This window comes from Cladophialophora psammophila (assembly GCF_000585535.1).
Source record: "Cladophialophora psammophila CBS 110553 chromosome Unknown aczJe-supercont1.7, whole genome shotgun sequence".
Classification (NCBI taxonomy): domain Eukaryota; kingdom Fungi; phylum Ascomycota; class Eurotiomycetes; order Chaetothyriales; family Herpotrichiellaceae; genus Cladophialophora; species Cladophialophora psammophila.
The window spans coordinates 325,677-345,650 of record NW_006912928.1 but is presented as its reverse complement, the minus strand read 5'-3'; the positions used below and the strand labels follow the sequence as shown (position 1 = coordinate 345,650).

The 19,974-nt window shown below is 53.7% G+C and overlaps 5 protein-coding genes across 5 annotated transcripts; 2 read left to right on the top strand and 3 right to left on the bottom strand.

Annotated features, from left to right (window-relative positions):
- Positions 1-273: 273 nt before the first annotated feature.
- On the top strand, positions 274-2,508 carry A1O5_05132 (uncharacterized protein; the record flags this gene model as incomplete). The annotated part of the gene is made up of 1 exon (XM_007745735.1): positions 274-2,508. The coding sequence occupies one exon, from the start codon at positions 274-276 to the stop codon at positions 2,506-2,508; it is 2,235 nt and encodes a 744-aa protein (XP_007743925.1).
- Positions 2,509-2,999: 491 nt separating this feature from the next.
- Positions 3,000-4,706, bottom strand: A1O5_05131 (acetyl-CoA acyltransferase; the record flags this gene model as incomplete). The annotated part of the gene is made up of 4 exons (XM_007745734.1): positions 3,000-3,337; positions 3,412-3,968; positions 4,121-4,525; positions 4,624-4,706. 4 exons carry the CDS (start codon positions 4,704-4,706, stop codon positions 3,000-3,002), a joined length of 1,383 nt encoding a protein of 460 aa, XP_007743924.1.
- A 5,092-nt stretch (positions 4,707-9,798) lies between these two features.
- On the bottom strand, positions 9,799-10,299 carry A1O5_05130 (uncharacterized protein; the record flags this gene model as incomplete). Its single annotated transcript, XM_007745733.1, has 1 exon — positions 9,799-10,299. One exon carries the CDS (start codon positions 10,297-10,299, stop codon positions 9,799-9,801), a length of 501 nt encoding a protein of 166 aa, XP_007743923.1.
- A 3,707-nt stretch (positions 10,300-14,006) lies between these two features.
- On the bottom strand, positions 14,007-16,573 carry A1O5_05129 (uncharacterized protein; the record flags this gene model as incomplete). Its single annotated transcript, XM_007745732.1, has 2 exons — positions 14,007-16,439; positions 16,496-16,573. 2 exons carry the CDS (start codon positions 16,571-16,573, stop codon positions 14,007-14,009), a joined length of 2,511 nt encoding a protein of 836 aa, XP_007743922.1.
- Positions 16,574-17,696: 1,123 nt separating this feature from the next.
- A1O5_05128 (uncharacterized protein) lies at positions 17,697-19,760 on the top strand (the record flags this gene model as incomplete). Its single annotated transcript, XM_007745731.1, has 1 exon — positions 17,697-19,760. The coding sequence occupies one exon, from the start codon at positions 17,697-17,699 to the stop codon at positions 19,758-19,760; it is 2,064 nt and encodes a 687-aa protein (XP_007743921.1).
- Between the last annotated feature and the right edge of the window lie 214 nt (positions 19,761-19,974).

The window sequence follows — 19,974 nt, the reverse complement described above, 5'->3', positions numbered from 1 at the left end:
CCTGATTCTTTCGCTTGGCCATGCCTTTTGCGCGACATGATCAGCATCTCCGCATTCATTTCTTCGCGAGCTTCCCCCATTGATGTCATTGTCGATCGCTTTCCAGAGACCTTTAGCAGCTCGTGTTTCGGGGTCACTGAGGTCGCCGCTGGCGAATGACTTTCTAATAAAAGCCTGTCGTCTTTCTCTCTTCGACGCATTTCCCTTTTCTCCTAGATGCATGGTATTCGCTTCGTATGGGGTAAGGTAAACACACCGCAGACGTTACTCACCATGTTGGCATTTCCTGTGCTCTTCCTCGCACTCTGGCTTCAGTCTTGCTGGGCCCAAAATTCGTGCCCAGCTGTGACCCAGCATTTGACTGATCCACCGTATGACAACTACTTCTACTCGGACTGTCACAGTGATTCGCAAGCGGTGGTCACCAGTCCACTCTCAGACTCGAACCTGACTATAATCGGTCCTAGACTGATCATTGCTTGGCCCGCTGGCAACAGCGGAATTTGCACCTTCTTCCAGCCTCAGAATGGCCCCAATGGATCGCTGGCCATAGAGCTCGTCAATTCCACTGTTGGATCCCCATTGGGTCCGGTCTACAGAACGTCTCAGGGCTCGGCAGTTCCATTTGTTGGTGTCCAGGGAGTCATCTCGTTCAACACCTCCGCCACCTTGACTATTTCAATTTTGGGCAGTATAAGGACCATTCGAGACTTCACAGAAGGCCCGAGTCTTCTTCGTCCGGTCATTCAGGATGCCATCAAAGTCACAAAGTCGAATGGCACTGGGGTGACATTCTCGCGACTCTGGCTAGACAATGTCACCACTACCACTTTCACCATGGTACCATACGAAAACCTAAGCTCCAATATCACAATCAACCAGCGGAGCAAGACCATCAGCTTTGGGGCAGGATTCTATCTGTTCTCCGCGAGCTTCAATTATCCACAACTAACGCAGCTTCCACAAAGCCGAGTCCTGAACGCCGCATCGCAAAGTCTGATCACCCAACAGCCGGATCAAACCACATCACTTTCGTTTCTCTCCTACACTGAGAAATTGCTCGCAGGAGCGTGGAGGTTTCTCACCTACTTCGGCCGTGATAGCATGATCAGTGCATTGCTTCTGGAACCGGTGTTGAGCCAAGGTAATGGTTCGGCGACAGAAGCCGTGATTGGGGCGGTTCTTGAACGTCTCAATCGGAGCGACGGATCCGTGTGTCACGAAGAGACCATAGGTGATTATGCAACCTACCTGAACTTGCAGGACAACATCACAAGCACTGCACCAGGTTTTACCTACCCTATGATCGATACAGACTATTACCTCCCGGTCCTCATGGCACAATACTTTAACAGCAGCCCTTCTCGCATCAGTCCTCTCTTGAGCCGGAAGGCTGGCTCGATCGATGTACAGAATCGCAACCTGACATATCGGGACTTGGCGCTCATTAATGCAGAGAAAATCATGAATGTCACTGCTGCATTCGCCCAGAACCAGACCTCGGCCAATCTTGTCCACCTCAAGTCTGACCAGATTGTCGGACAATGGCGGGATTCTACCTATGGACTTGGAGGAGGTCGGATTCCCTTTGACGTCAACACGGCTCTGGTACCTGCAGCCCTGCGAGCCATAGGTCGATTAGCGCGTACACCAGGTGTCTTCCCAAACAATACAAGTGTCAATACCACCTCATGGCGCACATTGGCCGACTCGCGGGCACAAATTTGGGAAGAAAACACACTCCAGTTCTTCGAGACAAACATCACGGCGTCGATCGCCCGTTCTCGCCTCGGTCAGTTCGTGGATTCAGCTACATTCTACAACGGACCGACCAACGCCTCGTCGCTACCATCCTCAGGCAACGTCACGACCTATTCGATCGCCTTGAATGGCTACGACAACTTGTCGTCGGTAAACGTGCAGCACAGCGACAGCAGCTTCCGCGTGTTCTTCGTGAACTCTTCGTCTTCCACCCCCGAAGCCGAAGCGCAGGAAACGCGGTTCATCAACGCCACAGCAAACAGTTTGATCCGACCGTTTCCGGCAGGGCTGATGACACCAAAGAGCATGATTGTGGCGAACCCAGCACTTTCAGGCTCAGACGTACTAATTGCAAACTTCACCAACGCTGCTTACCACGGGTGCGTCATATGGTCATTTCAACTCTCCATGATGGCGAAGGGTCTAGAAAGACAGCTTGCGAGGTGCAATACCAGCACCTCCACGAATTCGACCTCAACTGCGCCAGCCTGGTGCAGCATATCCTCGGTGTACAACAACGTCATCCGCGCATACAATATGCTCTGGGACAGCATTGAAGCCAACTCTGCGCAGCTACAGGGCGAAGTGTGGAGCTGGACGTTCAACAACAGTACGGGCAGCTTCGTCACGACGCCGCTGGGTGTGTTGCCACCTCCGCCGGGAGTTGGTGCCGGAACGGAAAGCGACATTCGACAACTCTGGAGTTTGACCTTTTTGGCCGTGAAGAGAAATGAGAACTTGCGATAAGTGATGACGATGAGGAGTAGGGATCATCACGGGCTGGAAGAGCCGAGCATGATCCGTAGTGGAGCTGAAAGAATGTCAAGATCAGCTGCCCCAAAGCTTCGTGTACCTCCTGCTAGTCAGTAGTAATGTGAACTTGGGTTTTGTAAGCTAAACGAAAATCTGACGAAGATGCGGTCTGGAAATTCTCGCAGCATCAAGGCCATGCTTCCATCTCGTTTTATCGCCCAGACAAGGCCAGGAATGGGAAAGTCTTCAGGCAACAGTCTTCCCGTGCCCGATTGCTGTTGACGGAACTCCTTGACTCGACGTGTGCATCAGCCACTCCGGATCTGCTCAAGCTTTTCAAGAGGAGAACCAATAAAGTAAAACTATGTTTGTGACAATTTCCTCTGCTTTGTGGTGGCAATCAGAACGGCAGGACGTCCTAGAGTACACGGGACATGGGGGTGAGGGAAAGACAAACAAGACACTGCAGCCTCTCCTTTCCGAGATCACAATCTAGCCTGCAACTTCTCGGCCGTCTCGCCCAGAGCATATTCACATTTTGCCTTCTTGCTCCTGACCTTCTCGAAGTCGCCCAAGCTGACCCCTCTGGCCTCGACGGCGGGATTATAGCCGAGGCCGCTCATCTGGGCGATCTGGGCATCGCTCTCCTTGACGTCCGTGTTCTTCCGCCTGTCGGCGCGCTTGTACACGGTGACCACCACGGCGCCGCCGAGGCCCAGGTTGTGCTGCAAGGCGACGTCGATGTCCTTGACTAGACGGCCGTTGTTCGCCCAGCCGCGCAACTGCCACGCGAGCTCGGCACATTGGGCGAGGCCGGTCGCTCCTGGTTGAATTGTGTGAGCCCATCTATCCCGGGGGGGGGGGTGGGGACGAAGAAGGGCGTGGGATGTAGCTTACCTAGCGGATGGCCCTTTGAAATCAGTCCTCCAGAAGGATTTATAATCGGCCCTTTGCCGCCGTACGTGATATCCCCATTCCTCACCATAAGATGCGCCTTTCCTTGATCACAGAGCCCCAGGCCCTCCAGCAGAATCAGTTCGTTGGCGGAGAAGCAGTCGTGCAATTCGCACACTTTGATGTCTCGGGCGGACACGCCTGCTTCCTCCAGCGCAGCTTTGGCTGCGCGTTTAGTCATGTCGTAGCCCACGAGGTCAATTGCTGAGCGCGAGAACAGGGCGGGAGAATCCGTCATAAGTGCTTGTCCGGCCATTAGGATGGCGTGAGACTTGAGTTCAGGTCGCGAGTCGAGGAAGCGCTGAGAAACGATAACGGCTGCCCCGGCGCCGTCCGACGTGGGCGAGCATTGGAGTTTCGTCAGTGGATAGTGGATCATGGGCGACTTTTCGATCTCTTCGAGGGTGTAGACGGTGTTGAATTGGGCATAGGGATTCCGCGAAGAGTGCTCGTGCGAGATGCGGGCGATTTCGGCGAAGTCGCGGGCTGAGGCCCCGTATCTGAGTGGCAGTCACGGTATATCAGTGAGCAGTCAACCAGATGAAGGGGAAAGTGGGTGTCGGCTTTGTGGCCTTGTGTGAGAGAGGAAAAAGTGGCCATTGCTGAAATTGGTTTCGGCCACCAACGAAGAGGCCGACGGGTTGGGACTCACTTCTCCATGTACTCTCTTCCAGCATTGGCGAAGAACTGCGCATTTTTCGGAGTATCATGCTTTCCCCTCGTCTCCTCCATCAACCTGGTCTCCAGGCCCATGGGACTCGGTCTATCATCCCAGATACCCTTAATGGGTCCGGGTTTCATGGTCTCAAACCCAATCACCAGTACGACGTCCACGATGCCACCTCGGACCAGCGTCCGCGCGAGTTGCAGGCCTGTAGATCCCGTTGCACAGGCATTGTTAGTGTTGTATATGGGGATATTGGTCATGCCGAACTGATAGAAGATGCGCTGGCCAGAAGTGGTGTCGCCATAGCAGTAGCACGCCACTCCGGTCTGCACATCGTCGTATGTGATGTGGGCATCGAGCAGAGCTTTGGTGCCAGCTTCAAAGCCTAACCTAGCCTTTGGTCAGTAATGGGGAAAGCTATTCGTTAGATAGCAGAGGCTTTTAAAATTTCTTCTTCCCTTGGACCAAGCCGTTTGCATGAAACCTACTCAGGATAGGCGCGTAGCCCTCGGGGCTTTATAAATTGCGTGAGACCCACGCCGAGCACATACGCGTTCTGTTGGAAGGACATGGTGGGCGTCTTGGTGTCTCTAGATACGAAGATGAGAGATTTGACAACTTTGAGTAGAAACGGAGGTTGGAGGCGAGCCTGGTATATCTCACACGCCGAACCAATTCATGATTACTATGCACGGAGTATGGAACAGTGGGCAGCCCATGGGGGGAAGTTGGGAACTAGTTCGGTAAAGACATTCACATATACAACAAATGACCCCCCCCCCTCATCTCGACTTACCGAGGCTTAACTAGCTGCATTACAGCTAGCATACTCCAGACACGCCGACGCCGAGCAGTGCTGTGTGCCGCTCGCCGAGGTGGCGGTCGACAAGTTCCTAGCACTGCATAAACTCGGTCCTAATTGTACAGGGATATCTCCGGACAAACAAAGCAAAAACAAAATGCGCCAAACTTTTAGTTGGACATTTTCGGTCCCAGGCGGAGGAGTAAGCCTCATTAGCCAAAAGCTGTGGTGGAAGCATCAGGGGGAATAATAAGACATAGCTCCGATCTTCTGGTAGATCGATAAAGAAACCGTAAATCCGTATCTCGTGATATCCTGTGAACCTGGCTCTTGCCCAATGCCCCGTAGCTGGGAGCTCAAAAACACATGATGCCGAACACATGATCCCGATAAAAGGTAAGAAATCGACCGGTCGGAACCAGATGCTGTATCCTCAATCTAAGAATTGGTCATCTCATGGCTCGTCTTCTCATGACCTCCTGCATTCTCCTGAAGCCATGCAAGCATAACGAAAGTGTCTCCCGTGCTGGTAACGGGGTAGCTTTGTAAGGGTGCTGATATGCACGCATTGTCTAGAAATCCACAGCAGACCCACCGGCGATCCATGGGAGGATTATCTAGGTTCTTGGAACAAGATCCGGACAAGGTAGAACATGTATCATCGAGCTGAAGGGTAGCAGATTGAACCGATTGTGAGCGTAGCCGGTATTGCGACTACCTTGATGGCCTCGCTCGCGTGGTCGATAGGTTGTCAACTGCCCATGTGAGAGCCAGTGGGGAAAAAAGACTGGCCGGAGTTTGAAATTGTCTGGCTGAGCAGTGTTCCAAAAAATGGCTGTACACCATCAAGGAAATACCAGCTGGGGCTGTGGGAGGATGTGTCAACATCATATTGAAATGCAGACGGCGACATGTCTGTTTCGAGAGGCCGTTTCTGGGGAAGCCTGATTTGCGGACCGGTACCGGATTCAATTGTGAGCGAATGGACAGTGTGTGAGGTTGGAGCAGGCGGAGGGACGATCTCCGGTATTGGAGATGGTGGAATCGACGTATGCAGCATCGATGTCGAAAGCGCTGGCTGAGGAGTTGTCGGCGGTGCACCTCCCCTCGCCTTTATTGGTCTAACGTGTCCTCCAAGGTCGACCGCACTCGGGTATCCTCGGCTTGATATCTTGTCAAGGGCCATGATAGGATCGTGCCGAGCAATCTCGGCATGACATCGATGCATGTGGTTCTCATAATGTCCTTGTCGAGAATAGCTTTTCGTGCAATTCTGCGACAGACAGTAGAAACGATAGCCGGGCGGTGCGGTCCGACCATCGTTCACTGCAGAAGAATGGCCTTCGGTAGAGGTCGGGCTGCCTCCAGTGCAACGTGAGCGTGCACCACGACCGGGATGTTGTGATACAAATCCCGAATGGCCCTGCCGGAGGTGAGAAGGAGAGTGCAATGGTCCCTCCCTAGGTCTGGTGAAGGTAGTTGGGATACTTGTAGCGTGACCAGATCCTTGAGAACTCGTCCAAGAAGATCCTGAGAGGCGCCGCTTATTGACTTGCATGAGGACGTCCTGCCTCCTGGTGTTCCAGCTCTTATCCGTCCTAATCTGCACAATGAATTCGAAAATTTCTTGCGGAGGGGTGTCGAATACATTCGCATAGTGGTTTCGGAACAGGGCAGACCGTGACAGCTCCCGACGTATATCGCTCAGCGTCCGCCACTCGTTGTCACTCGCTTCGAGTATGGTACGGATGATTGGTGAAAAGAGGACGAAATCCGGATGGCCGGTCAGCTTGTCAATTTTGGACGAGATGAGGTCAGTTAGCGAGGTGTTGGGGAGGCCTTGGGGAAGAGGAGATATGGGTGGCCTGCAGCTGCCGGGGCCGATTGGCGTGAGGATTGTTTTCCATGATGGTTGGTCCCAGGCAATGAGAGGGCACAGGGCGACCGAGCGGGCTCAATAGGTAGGACGAGGAGGTACGGCGCAATCGCCCGCGGTCCGAAATCGACCTGTTGTGGTGCAGGGAGCGCAATGAGAAGCGGGCTGCCAAAGACCGCCTCCCTAGCCCAAGGTTGTCCCCGTGAGGGAACGCCTTCGATCCCAAGTCGTAGCTAGGGTAAGGCAGCAGCAAGGGCAACCGAATATGGATATTACCAACAAAGATTAAAGACTGCTAGGAATGGGAAGATTGATTGGGCTCTGGGGTGAACAACGAGCTGGAGCAGAGGGCGGGCAGAGAGGCACGGGTTCGCAACGCAGTGATATATGGGTGAGAACGCAGGTACGGAAAGACGGCCAGTGCCAGGCAGCGGCGAGAAGGGGAGACATGCATTGTATATGGCATAGGGCGGGCGAAACCAAGTAGACAAGGCAGATACGGGCATCATCATCAATGAGTGTGGACTGCGCAGAAGAGCGTTGTGGTGCGAGCATCGAAAGAAGAAGAGGAAAGGAACAGGTCAAGGTGAGAATTCAAAGTCTCATTGTTTCGGCTCGCTTTGGTAAAGACTGTCGAGGCTGGCTCGGGGCTGGCAAAGCCTAAAGAGTGCCCCCTGCACCTCCCACCCTCGACATGGGTGTGCCCATGGCAAAACGTCAAGCGACCGCGCCCAACCTGGGGCTGGTGCGCCTCCCAGTCATGGCCAGGGGGCTCTGGGTGGGCTCTAAGGGATCCAATTGGGGGCGGTGACGGCGTGTCTGGCTGTTGATTCGTGGTTCCCGCCAAGACCAGAGAGGCCAGGTATCCCCTGCAAGCTGCGGTCTACCTTCGTACACCTCCATCTGCCATCCGCCATCCGCCATGACCAGTATTCACTACTTGTTACAATCATCGTGCGCCTTCGCCTCATCCCTCGTTGCCCAAGCAGAAGCCGCTGAGCGACCCTATTATGCATCGTCCTCGCGATTCGAGAGTTTTGATGCGAGTCCGTCCTCCCGCACAACACGGCCGATCACTCTCCATCGCAACCTCTATCCCACCGATTCCCGCCTAGGTAGGTAATGTTCTTGGTGCTTCAGGTGGGCCTTTGTTTTAGGTGCTCTGCTTCTGTTGCACAGAGGCAGAGGTGGGCATGAACCCCCCGTACCCCGTAGGTACATCCAACGGTCAGCGAAACACATACACACACACCCCCCTAGATACTGCTATTCGCACGGAACCCGGTGTACCACACGCAACCTGCAACTGGTGCCTGGCGCTGCAAGGCGGATGCACTGGATGGAGCCCCTCGAATGCTCCGTACCTATTCCGTACCTCCACCGTACCTTACCTACAAAATGGCGTCTGCCAACCTGTTTGCCGTTGTGGCAAGGACATCAGTGCTATGTCATCGCCACCCCGGTTTGCAAAGAGGGTATTGACATTTAACCCAGCGAAGGCTCCTTTTGGAAAGATGCCCCCAATATGCGCCCCTTCTCAGTAGCACCAGTACCAGCACAGCTACGAGTTGCCACTGCGACCGAGATAACCAAACCATACACGGTGCAGTTGAGGCTCGCAATCTGCAAGTATGGAATCGTGGTGTAGGCGGCGACTCATGAGGACCGGATTCATAGTCATCGCGCTCGTGCTAGCAAGGCCCACCTCACAAATGCCAGTTCCAATTCTCTGGTCCGGGCTGCAGTCGAGGCACCTTCGACGCGCCGGCACAAGACCTGTGCAGCTCGGCAAGGGTTGCTGCATGATCAGTGTCGCAAACGCATTCGGCGTCAACACCACCAGGACTCAACAGGCCTTCGTGGTGCTTGGGGACCTGCATTCGAGCTCCAGGGACTGGCGAACCGTGCCGTTCAGCTGCTCGACTGCTGCAGCGCAACTGTTGCGCAGCAGCTCCATATGCAAGTCTGCCACCCGCAGCGAAAGGCGATTGCTCGTTTCAGGAGCTCGTCACCCATCCCTGCAGTTTAAAAGGGCACCGAGGGTGAGAACTTCCAGCTGCTTTTTGCTCTGGGCCGCGACCTCAAATCCCGCTCACATCCGCGATTCCAATCACGGACTGCCACGCTTCCTGACTCGCTTGGTCCAATTTCGCTTATAATGGAGATCCGAATAAGTTTCCCACCCTTCCCAGCTGAAGGCACCTGTCCTCCGACATCATTATTTCTCCTCGTCCCTAGATTATTCTTAGACTTCGGAGGCGCGGTCACAAGGTGAGCTCCTTCAGAGACTAGCTCCAACAGGTGTGTTTCAGGTTTCGTCTCTCCTCTATATCATCAAATCGAAGAGGAGGAATTTTTTGATGGCATCATCCGTTTGCCTTCCATCAACGAGTTTTCCCACTGCCACCTCAGGCGACTTCGAGCAAAGTTCCATGCCCTCTGGTCATAATCCATCTCTGTCGGCAAGGGCCATTCGGCGGACTGATGCCGGCACCAGACAAGGAACTGCATCTCGCCTCCACGAGTCGACCCTTCAAGAAAGGGTCGACTTCTTTTGCATACGGGGTACGTTCCCGCCATCCCGAGATGTTCGACCACATCATGCCGGCCCAGCGGCAACCCAGACTCCGCCCCCAGGCACTCGGTGATTTGAAATTCCCTGGCAAGATCCACCTGCCAGTTTAAAAACATTTGTTGCCAAACCAGCCTCTTGTGATATCGTCATGGCGATACAATCACTCATTAACATGGAAATTCTTCAGCGCCTGTAAGTGCTATAGGTCCCTGCCGACCTCGTGTGTTTTGGCCCCATGCCAGCAATGCGAGCTTTGTAAAGGATCAATTCAATTAAGTGGAGGAACGTCGGCAAAAACGGCCTACGTCTAGGCTGGTACCTTTCACTTGCAGCATGCACATCTCGAGCTATTGCCTACAGCCTCGTGGCAAGCATTCCCCTTTTTCTGAATGCTCTGCTGTCCGTCCAAGCTAACCTCTTCTTCGTGTGTTCCACCCCTGTTCATTCATGATTTGAAGTTGGCCAAACCCTACATCATCTCTGGGAGAAAATCGAGGCATGTCATTGAGTCCGCCTTGTGACATGACATTATGCTGTGCTTGATAGTTAGGTGGAACAAATCTGAAGGCCTCCAAAAGAGAACCGCACGCTAGCCCGCTGGTTGCAGGCGCTCCTGGGGTGCCTTCACTGAACATCCCCTTGCCCATGCTGGCTTGGAATTCATCTTGTTCAGCAGGGAAAACGATGTCGCCGATATCTCTCACATCCTCGTCGTCAGCGGTCGCCGCCCCGTCTTCATTGGTGCCGGACTCCTCGGACAATCGTCGCCGAGTCAAAGGTGAGTCGCTCGCATTTGTAACCACGGAAGACGTGGTGTCGCCCTGATTGCTCAGCTGGGGGGACGAGTCTGGTACCAGAAAATCTGCTGGATGCCGGTTGCGATACTCAGATTCCGCATGACAATTGCGCATATGGTTGCTGAAGTTCCCAGCATTCCTAAAAGCGTCATGCCTGCAATTCGTATAAGGGCATTTGTACCTCTCCCCTTTCGGTGCTCTTCCTCTGTTCCTCGTATTGGAAGAACTTTGGAATTTCCTCCTGCCATTCGCCGTAAAAACAGGTGTTGTGCATCTTGTTTGACCGACTTGGCCAGGAACTGGACTGGAGACTTGGTCCACGAGGGGACTGCTCTCCTCAGGCGGACAAGGAACCGGGCAACTACAAGGACCGCTGAATGCTCGGCCTTCGTACGGAGAGGGCCCCAAGTGGTTCGGAAATTGATTTTGCGGCGTCGGAATCGAGGAGATGATATCGATATAGTCATGGCGTGAATGCTCGAAATCATGCTGGTCTTTTAATTCGTTGATCAGGCGCCACAAGTCAGGAGGCAGTCTGCCGTACTTCTGGGAGAGGTAGCGGGTCAGGAGGTGGTGAGCAGTTGAGTGCTCTCGAGGTTTGTACAACTCAGCCCACAGTCCGAACGTCAGGCGGAGGTAGCTGCATACTGTGTCTCGAAAGGCTCCGATGTCGGGTCGACTCAGAATTGCGGCCATGAGAGCGTTTGACGTTTGGTGATGTGAGAGGGACGTTTGCGAATTGTCATTCGAAAAACTGACCGGGGTGTGTTCGAGGTGCTGTGACCAGATTGCTTGCCGGAATGCATGTGCTGGATCCATCGGGGTGGCGATTGAACCATGCGGATGAAGTCCTAGTTGGCTAGGATATCGGGTTTCTAGCTCCGAAGCTGAACTGTGGATCACCCGCCCGACAGGCGGAGACAGCGACTGATGGTCTGCATGGGGCGTCGAGGAAGGAAACCTGAATTGGTCCATTATATCACCAGTGGCACGAGATTACAACCAATCAGTCAGCGCGCCAAGGGGAGAATCGCACTGCCAGGAAGGACGACAAGGAAACCCGACCAGCGGCCTGGAACGAATTGACACACCAAAGGCAAGGAATTTCAACGCGGCGGAACGAGAGACTGTGAAGAGAAGAAGGGGAGTGGGTGCATGTCTGGGAGGTTGAATGAAAGTGGCCGGCGGCTGGATCTGTGCAACGCAGGATGTTGAAGGAAACGAACCATTTCTTTGCGGAGCAAGGTGAGTTGATATTGACTCGAGCCTGGGGGCAACCCGTAGATGTAGACTTGATGCCAGGCCAGCATCATGCCCATGTCACCAACACCGATCTAGCACGTCCAAGCCACTGGTGTGGCTTCCTGGCCCGATTTAGGATGTGCTGGGGATAAAAGTCGTGGGATTATGCGGCTCTGGGCCTCCTGGGCCTCTGAACAAATCGCAAGTGTGGCGCCATCGTCATTTCCTGTGGAAACCGACAAAAGGCCTGGCAATAGGCCCCGTATTGCATAGCCTCAAGGGCCGTGAGGCTTCGGGCATCGCGACTGGACGCTGTGGCAGACATGGGCTCCACAACTTGACGGAGTGCCGAGGTCCAAAAGTCAAAATCAACCCCCTGTGCGCCAAGCCGACGATCGAGGATAAGCTCAGCGGTGCAGGCCAATCGCAGACACGGCGCCACACCCGCTTCTTCTGTGGCTGAAGCCTTCCGCCGACTCACGAATGGGCAATGAGATACCCAGTACGAGGTACTGGGTACTCTCTGTAAGTACGGAGCACCCTCCACATCATTTCACCTCAACCGAGGCGAGCAAAAGACATGCGAGAAAAACACGCCTCACTCATTGCTGGCGAGACGCTCGGATCAATGGGGAAACCGCAGCCAGATGCAAGAACAAGCGAAAAGGCTCTTGTGTGGCTTGTCCACTCGTGTCAAGGCCACCAAGCAGAACAAGGTGGCTGTGCTGCCCGTCTGACCAATTCATCCACTTCGTGTTATCGACTCAACGGCCCGGAATGGCCGTGAAAATGCAAGTCCACGGCACCAATGGCGCCGCATCATTTGACGCCAATTTTCCGACATCAATGCAGCCGTGAAAAAAGATTGGACCATCCATCTCAAAACCCGCCGAAAGGGAACTTTCAGGCCCCAAAACCCAACTCACTCCTTGCAGGATATATACCGGGTACACGCAGCCTGATCCCGCCCTGCAGAAACGGTTCGCGAACCAGACCACTAATTAACTCTCCGACAACGCCATTATCTCTACTGGGTATGTACCGAGAAGGGCCCCCGGTGAACTGGTACCTCGGGTCTGCTTTTCGTGCGTGGAATCTTTGAAGGTTTCGGCGGACCCTGTCTGGCTGGCAGGGAGACTACCAGTATGATTCCGGGAAGCCGGACATTGTTCCAGAAAGAGGAACTTCCCTCCGCGATTGCTATTGGGCGCGCAGAGGACCCAGGTGCTCGTTCGCTTGCGTTGGGGGGCTTTTTGTGACAAGAACTCCCTCCTCCGTGCAACGGATATGTACCATAATCAAGCAACACATCGCCTGATTACTGTGTGCGTATGGTGTATCCACCTCGCGCCTACTAAAAGCCGATTACGCAATTCCTCGGGCGCTTTCAAAGGATCCATAAGGAACAGTGCTGGGAACTGCGTGCGTGCATTGGTGTGCGCGATCCCTGTTGGACTTTTGTTGCGTGGCTCCCGATCTATGCATGCAGGCCACTGCGTGCGCAATATTTGGTTGACCGTCTGCAGCATGTTCCTCATTCAACTTTCTTTCCCTTCACATGGCATTGCATTGCATTGGATATCGATTCCCATTACCTCGTATAGGCCTCCAACATTGCAAATGTTACCGGACATTGCATCATACACGATTCGGGCCTCACTCCAAAGGCTCAGAGGTCGCAGACCCAAGGCTCACGGTCTGAAGTGTAAGGCTCGCAAAAGTGCGACTGTCGGCTGGCCTTTCCGTTTCCTTTTTCCTTTCCCACCCTCCCTTGAGGCATCAAGCCGCCACCATTTCCCTTGCGCCTGTACTGTTGTCCCCTACATCAAGAATGCTAAATATATGCGCCTTCCACCGCTTCTATACATATTCCATGTCGTGCTTGATGGACGCCACGCACTGCTTGGCGTTGCCTTACATGATAGTGTGCCCCCGATATAGATATTCTCCCGGCCGCCTGATTGCTGGCCGAAGACTTAGGCTCTCGACTTGGCTTCGAACCAGGCGCCATCGAGATCGTGATGGTGAGCCTGGTTCCCAACCCCGGCGAGAGGAGAAGGTATGGCCGTTTCAATGCAATGCCCCGAAAACCTTAAATTAGGCTCTTGGCAGGCAAGACGTAAGGCGCATCGCGTTTAAACGTCGAATCTGCTCTCTAGGGATGTGAGTGTGGATGTCAAATGGGGTGAGTGTGTCTGCCTTGGAGCCTGGGTTTCAATTCATGTTCTTAGGAGCAAAAGTTGCCGAATGCCAAGATAGACGATGGTTAGCTGGAATAACAATGGGGGCCCTTCGGTACCAATCTCCTGGAGTTATCCGGTAGATCCTTGGTATCGAATAATAGTGTTCAGAGGAAGAAAGGGACGAGTTTGGACCATTCCTCCTGGCTTGAGATCTTGTGCTCGGTTAATGGACAGGGTCGACGTAAGCCAATTGGCCCTGGAGTAAAATGCCGACGGGCCGGAAAATGAGTGCCTGTTGCTTCTTTGTACCAGTGCGTTTCGTGTCCCTCTCCCATTTCTAGCCCCGTTTGAAGGCCGCGAGTCCGATCTTATGTCGAGCGGCGTAGAAATGATGCTTTACGGCAATTGCGCCGTATAAAACGTCGTCGCATCACTAACCATTCCACTTACGTCCGGCAGCTGGCCTTTACTCCGCTCACTCTCCAGAATCGCCATGAGTTCCATTTGTTGCTGGGAACTGAGGCTCTGCATCGCATAATTACCCGCACTGCCTACTCCGGTAGCCGCACCACGATGACTGCCTGGTACCGCTCCCGTCCCAGTAGAACCAGGAGGCCCTTGCGGGCCCGGTGGAGGGAAATATTGTCCCATGTACCGACTATACTCTTGACCGAAAGAGGCAAGGTATGGAAGTTCATCGTAGTTCATATTGGGAGAGCCGGTTATGCCGGGGATCACCCCCGGGATTAGGGGTGCAGCTGTCCAGGGACCACCAGCATCCGTGGTGGCGCCGGTGGTTGCTGGGAAGGAAAGTGGGTCAAAGCCAGGAAGACTGTAATGCATGGATGCAGCATCGATGCGGGGAAGGGATGGATGTGCGGTGACGGGGATATACTGTTGTTGCGGGTTGGCCAGGGGTTGTGTTGATGTAGGGAGCATCTCCGATTGAGGAAGGAATTGTTGTTGCGTCGAATGATCGATGTAGCCGGCCGCTGCGTTCTTGAAGCTGTGATTGTTTGGTGTGCCGTGTACGCTGTGAATAGATTGCGGGGACTGGGCTCCATAGACCGAGGTATTTGTTGTGCTGGCTGGACTGTTCGCAAACTGAGACGCAGCGGACGAACACAAATCTTGGGTCGCCGTGGAGGAGACATAGTCTGATTGCGACGCAGGTGATTCCTTGCTGTCGGCTTCGTAGGCCTTGAGACAGCCGAAGACGAGATTTTCGTAGAGTTGTTGAGCGGAGCGCACTCCCGGCCAGCGGTCGGCGCACAGGTCGATCGCACTGAGGGCGTCTCGGATGTGCATCTGTACCTCTTCCAGGGGATGCTGTTGACGAATACCAGGATAGGATAGGCACCAGAGCACTGTATTGAGAGCCATGAAGATGGCCTGGGTGAAGATCCAGGTGATGTCGATCAAGTGCCCTTCCACTTGGCGTTTCTGGAGCTGGATGTTAAAGATGGCTGCAGAGTAGCACTGCTGGGCTGCGTAGAGTGATGGGCTGGGAATTTGAGGCGAGGGTCGATACATGAATACAATCATTGTGTTTTTCCGGCCAATAAACCAGGCTTCGCTCAACCCAGATCCCTCGTCGTTCTTCGGACAATCATGAACCCAGTTGTTGATCTTGGTCAGCATCTGGTGAAACCATGGGTCTTGGCCGTGCATCGGTGCCTCGCGCTTCTTGAGATACAGAGTTCGCCTGATCTCGGCCTGGAGCAGCCTCATCTTGAAAAAATGGATTGAGATACATTTCTTCATGATTGCATGGTGACCTGGTAACAGTCCGTCCGCACTGATATATTTATCGTCGCAAAGCTCGAAAAAATTGACGTTGATATTGTCCACAGTCACACCAAAGGCGCTCGGTCTTCCGAGACTGTGTGCGAGACCGTACTCCATGGACGTTATGATCCAAAATAATCGCCGTCGCATGTCCACTTCCAGAGCGTTGGGCCGGACGCCAGAAGGCGGTCGATGAATCGTCTCTTCTTCACACAAGCCCAGCTCTTGACATAGCCTTGCCGCAATCCCAACCACCCAATATGCTGCTGTTCGAGTTGGTGTGAGCAGTGAATATTGGGCGATAAGCGCGAAGCACTGAAGCGTTGACACATCCATCTTCTGGACAGCGCTCGATAAAAAAGGCAGGGCAGCCAGATAATAGCTGTCGGCGAGTCCGGCGTATCGCGGGTCTAGCTTTTGCATGCTAATTGCAACAACAAGGCGGACCTGAAAATTGAGAGTAGGATCGTTTGAACCGTCATACACAGCCTGGAGCTCTTTGCGGAAAGAAGGTTCGTGAAGAAGTGGGAGCATGTATTGGGCTTTAACCATGTAAATCTCGACTAGACGATCCATGAGATCACGATTTGGGAGTTCGGGAGCAGCGACTGAGCTGATGAGAGGATAAACTTTCGACGTAGGCTTGCTGCTCTCCTCATCGAACTTGTCTTTGATCTCTTGAGCAGCATGCTGCGGCACAACGTCCTTGATGGTCCTCCGGATAGAGTTCTGTTTTGCGAACTCCATAACGAACCGGGTGATGGCAATGCCGCTCGAGGGACCCAGGAACCGGCATTCGTCGTTCTCACTGAATTTGACTAGGCCGGCGCCACGCGCCATAGCCTCGTGGTCGGGCTCATAGTCCTCCTCTTTCTGCAGAGCCTTGAGTTCTTCATTGAGTCGGCGTACAGTTTCCTGCAGAGATGTGATGTATGTTCTCGGAATGGTCCTATTCTTAGTGGAGTCGTAGTATTCGCAGTGTGCATTGCTCCTCTCGCATGGCTCACATCGGGGGAGAGTGGGGTCGCACCGTGTCTTTCTCTGCGACAAGTCAATGACGACTACCCCAAGAAAACTGACGGAACGAGGAGGCTCACTTGTCTACATCGAACGCAGGCAGTCACCGTGTGGTGGACCTTATCACGGGCTCGCGCCGTCTCGGGCGAGTCAGCCATGATCGCATTTTCGCTGTCTGCCATCAATTCAGGAAGCCGACAGCAGAGGTTGACGTCTAGGTTGTTATGATGGTGAGCGTTGTCTGCAATAGAGATCGAGTTCCATTCCTCATCATTCGTGCGTGGCCTGCCAGTAATAAATAAAGTATAGGGAGTTCGCTCATGATCAGACGTTGGACAGTGGGTTAGGTGAGGCCAGCCTCCATTGGATTGCGTTGAGAGTTTGGGCACAGGGTTACCGCCTATCAAAAAACCGGTGAGCCTGTCAGCAGTGAGAGGTAGACTTCAGCGCAACAAAAACTAGTGATGGAGATCCAGGTGCTAAGGCCAGATGTAAAGGTCGGCCATAGATGGTGACGAACAGGAGTGCCAGTCAACTGTCAAGAGGATTCTGGCTCCTGCGCAGCTCAGACCGACAGGGTCGACGATGAGCTGAAAGCATCGAGCTGAGGAGGATAGGAGGCTGCCAAGTAGGGCTGCCGTGACACCTATTCGCCTAGGAGGTGCCCAAGACTTGACCTGTAATGCCTGTGGTTGGGATGGGCGGGAAGGGGCCGTTAAGGTCTGACGGGGGTCAACGGGGATCCAGGCGTTCAGGGATCCCTCTCGGCTGAAGTCTACTTGTAGCTATCAGCAGTTGGCCCTTCGGTCGCTGTCCAATTGGGCGGGGAGCAGGTGCTAGTGGAGTGCCCATGTAAGCCAGTGGGTGCCAGTGGGTGCGCCAGTGGGTGCGCCAGTGACCTGCAGCGGCCTTCAAAAGAGGGGAGAAGGGGGCATAATTGAGGTTAAGTGCCCATAGACCCCTCAGTACATAACTCGTACATGACGATGAGCCTCACTGATAATAGCCAGAGCGCAGGACAAATTCATTATCATCATCGCCAACCACAACGGACAACGACGGCAACGTCGTCAACTCAGCTCCCATTGGGCTGGCAACCAGATTGTCGAATCAATCCATGTGCTCATTTGATCTCTGCTGAAATCAATGCACTCTGACACTCCTACCAAAGCCGCGTTGCCAGTCTGCAGCTAGTGTTCATATTACCATCGACCCGGCGACTACATTTCCCCCGAGCAGAAATGCGTTGACCGTCACTTCCACACACTCCCTTCCTCAATCATGACCAAGACCGAGTCCATCGAGGCCCTTTTATCGCCTTCCTTGAGGGTGTCCAGACCCGTTGCGGCCTGCGCCAGATGTCGATCTGCGAAGATCAAATGCGATGGAAAATTGCCCGCTTGTACTGCTTGTGAGAGATCTGGCAAATCCACCAGCTGCACCAGTGCCAACGACGAATTTGCTCGAGGCAAGGAACGAAGCTATGTTGCGGCTCTGGAAGCTGCGGCTCAACGGCTACAAAAGAAGATCGATGTTGCTCGAGCAGAGGCTGCCAGTCAGCGGACGTTGTCCGGCACTCAGTCGGTGACAGGGCGCCCTCCTCAGCGACGAAAGATAAGCGGAGCCCGCCGAAAGGAGGCCTCAGATGTCGACGAGTTGGTCAGTGACTTTGGTTTTCTCACCGTCAATGCCACATCCCGTGATTTCCACGGGTTTACCTCAACCATGTCATTTGCGAAGCTTCTCCTGTCAGCAGCGGCGCGAGAGGAGCTACCCGCTCTCGAATCTCGAGGGCTGCCCCCACGATACGCTATCACTCCTATGATCAATCAATATCTCGAAAATGTATACGTGCTGTTCCCTTTCTTCTCCGAGACAGATCTAATGTCAAGTCTGTCCCGCATCTACCATGAGTCTTCGGCAATCTCATCAACCGTTACGCCATTGGACGTGTGGAATGTGCGGCTGATCCTGGCCATTGCGTATGCCTCGAATTCGCAACGCAAAGGAGATGAGAATGACAAGACGGCGCTACAGCACATGTCGGCGGCCAGAGGACTAGCTGGCTATGTGTTACATCCTGGATCGATTGCCGGAGTACAAGCTCTTCTCCTGCTCGTACAGTATTCATTGGTAGACCCTGCACACTACGACCCCTGGTACCTCGTGGGCATGGCTGCCCGCCTCATGGTCGATCTCGGGCTGCACTGCGAGCCACCGCCAGAGACAAAGATCAGCAAGAATACATTGGACCTGCGGCGAAGGATATTCCACTGTGTATACGCTCTTGACCGTCTTGTCAGCATGTCCCTTGATCGAGCATTCTCATTCACTGACGACTCCGCCTCCGAGGTGCCTTTACCTGAATCAGCATCCGACCCTTCTCCATCCCAAGTGTTTCTGCATTCGGTCAAACCATGCCTCTATTTGTTCGATATTCGTCGCGTTCAGTCAGCCTTCTATCAGAGTACAAGGTGGTCTTCTCGATCTCGGTGGCCTCTGGCGACGGCGGCCACCTATTCCAGTTCTGTATCGAACGATATTCACGCTTGGTATTCTACCATTCCCGCGACATTATCACAGCCTCATCTGATGCTTTTCAATCTTGAAAGGCTGTATTGCCAAATCCTGGTAGTTTCGCCAAACCAGCGGGTTCCCGCGAGCAGCATGACGGATCTCAACAAGGAACTCGTGTTCGAATATTCGGCGCAGTATGCCGACCTTCTGCAGCCTATCACGCAAGACGTTACCTGGCACGCATACTTAACATTCGCCGATATCAGTCGAGCGAAATACGTGGGACAGAAGTTCCTGGAAGTCATGTGGTCTGATTTTGATCGACTCGTAAAAACCACACATTCCATTCGTGAAGGCTCGCCTCTCGCCAACAATGTACCTCTAGACAATGGCCAACGGGCGGCCATCTGCCTCCGCAAGATTATTGAAATTCTCGACTTTGCACGGCATCGCTGGTCAATGCCGGAAATGCGGGAAAAGTTTGAGCAAGAATCGGCCGTACTCTTTTCACGATTGAAAAGCAGGCAGATGGAACGAGGCACTGCGCAGTATCCGAGCACGGTCAATGTCAATGCTCCGGTGACCACCAATGTCGGATATGGCAGTATGGCAAGCAACAGTTTTCCAGATACAAACGCCTATCCGTACGATGGACCAGCCATGAGCCAGCTCCCGAGTCCTCCAATCAATCATGACCCTGTCCAACCTAGTATGCAGCAGCAAGCAATGCTGACTCCACCAGAAGACTATCACATGCCAACGCTGTACCCCATGCCGCAAGGGTCGCTGCCTCGACGGAGCTATGAATTTTATGGTGGACGCAGTTGAGGGCAGCACTGGTGCAAATGGATGAGAAATTACATCAGGCCGGACTGCCTAGGAATAGTGCGGGATGGAAGTCTGTCGCGTGCCTCAAGCAGCACTTGGTCAAAGGTCCTCGAATATCCGTTATATGCAAGCCATTCGCGACGGCCCTCACCCAAACCACGCGCTGCGTCCCCATTAGAATCCAATAACGGGGCCCAAGAAGCCTAAAGCAGCT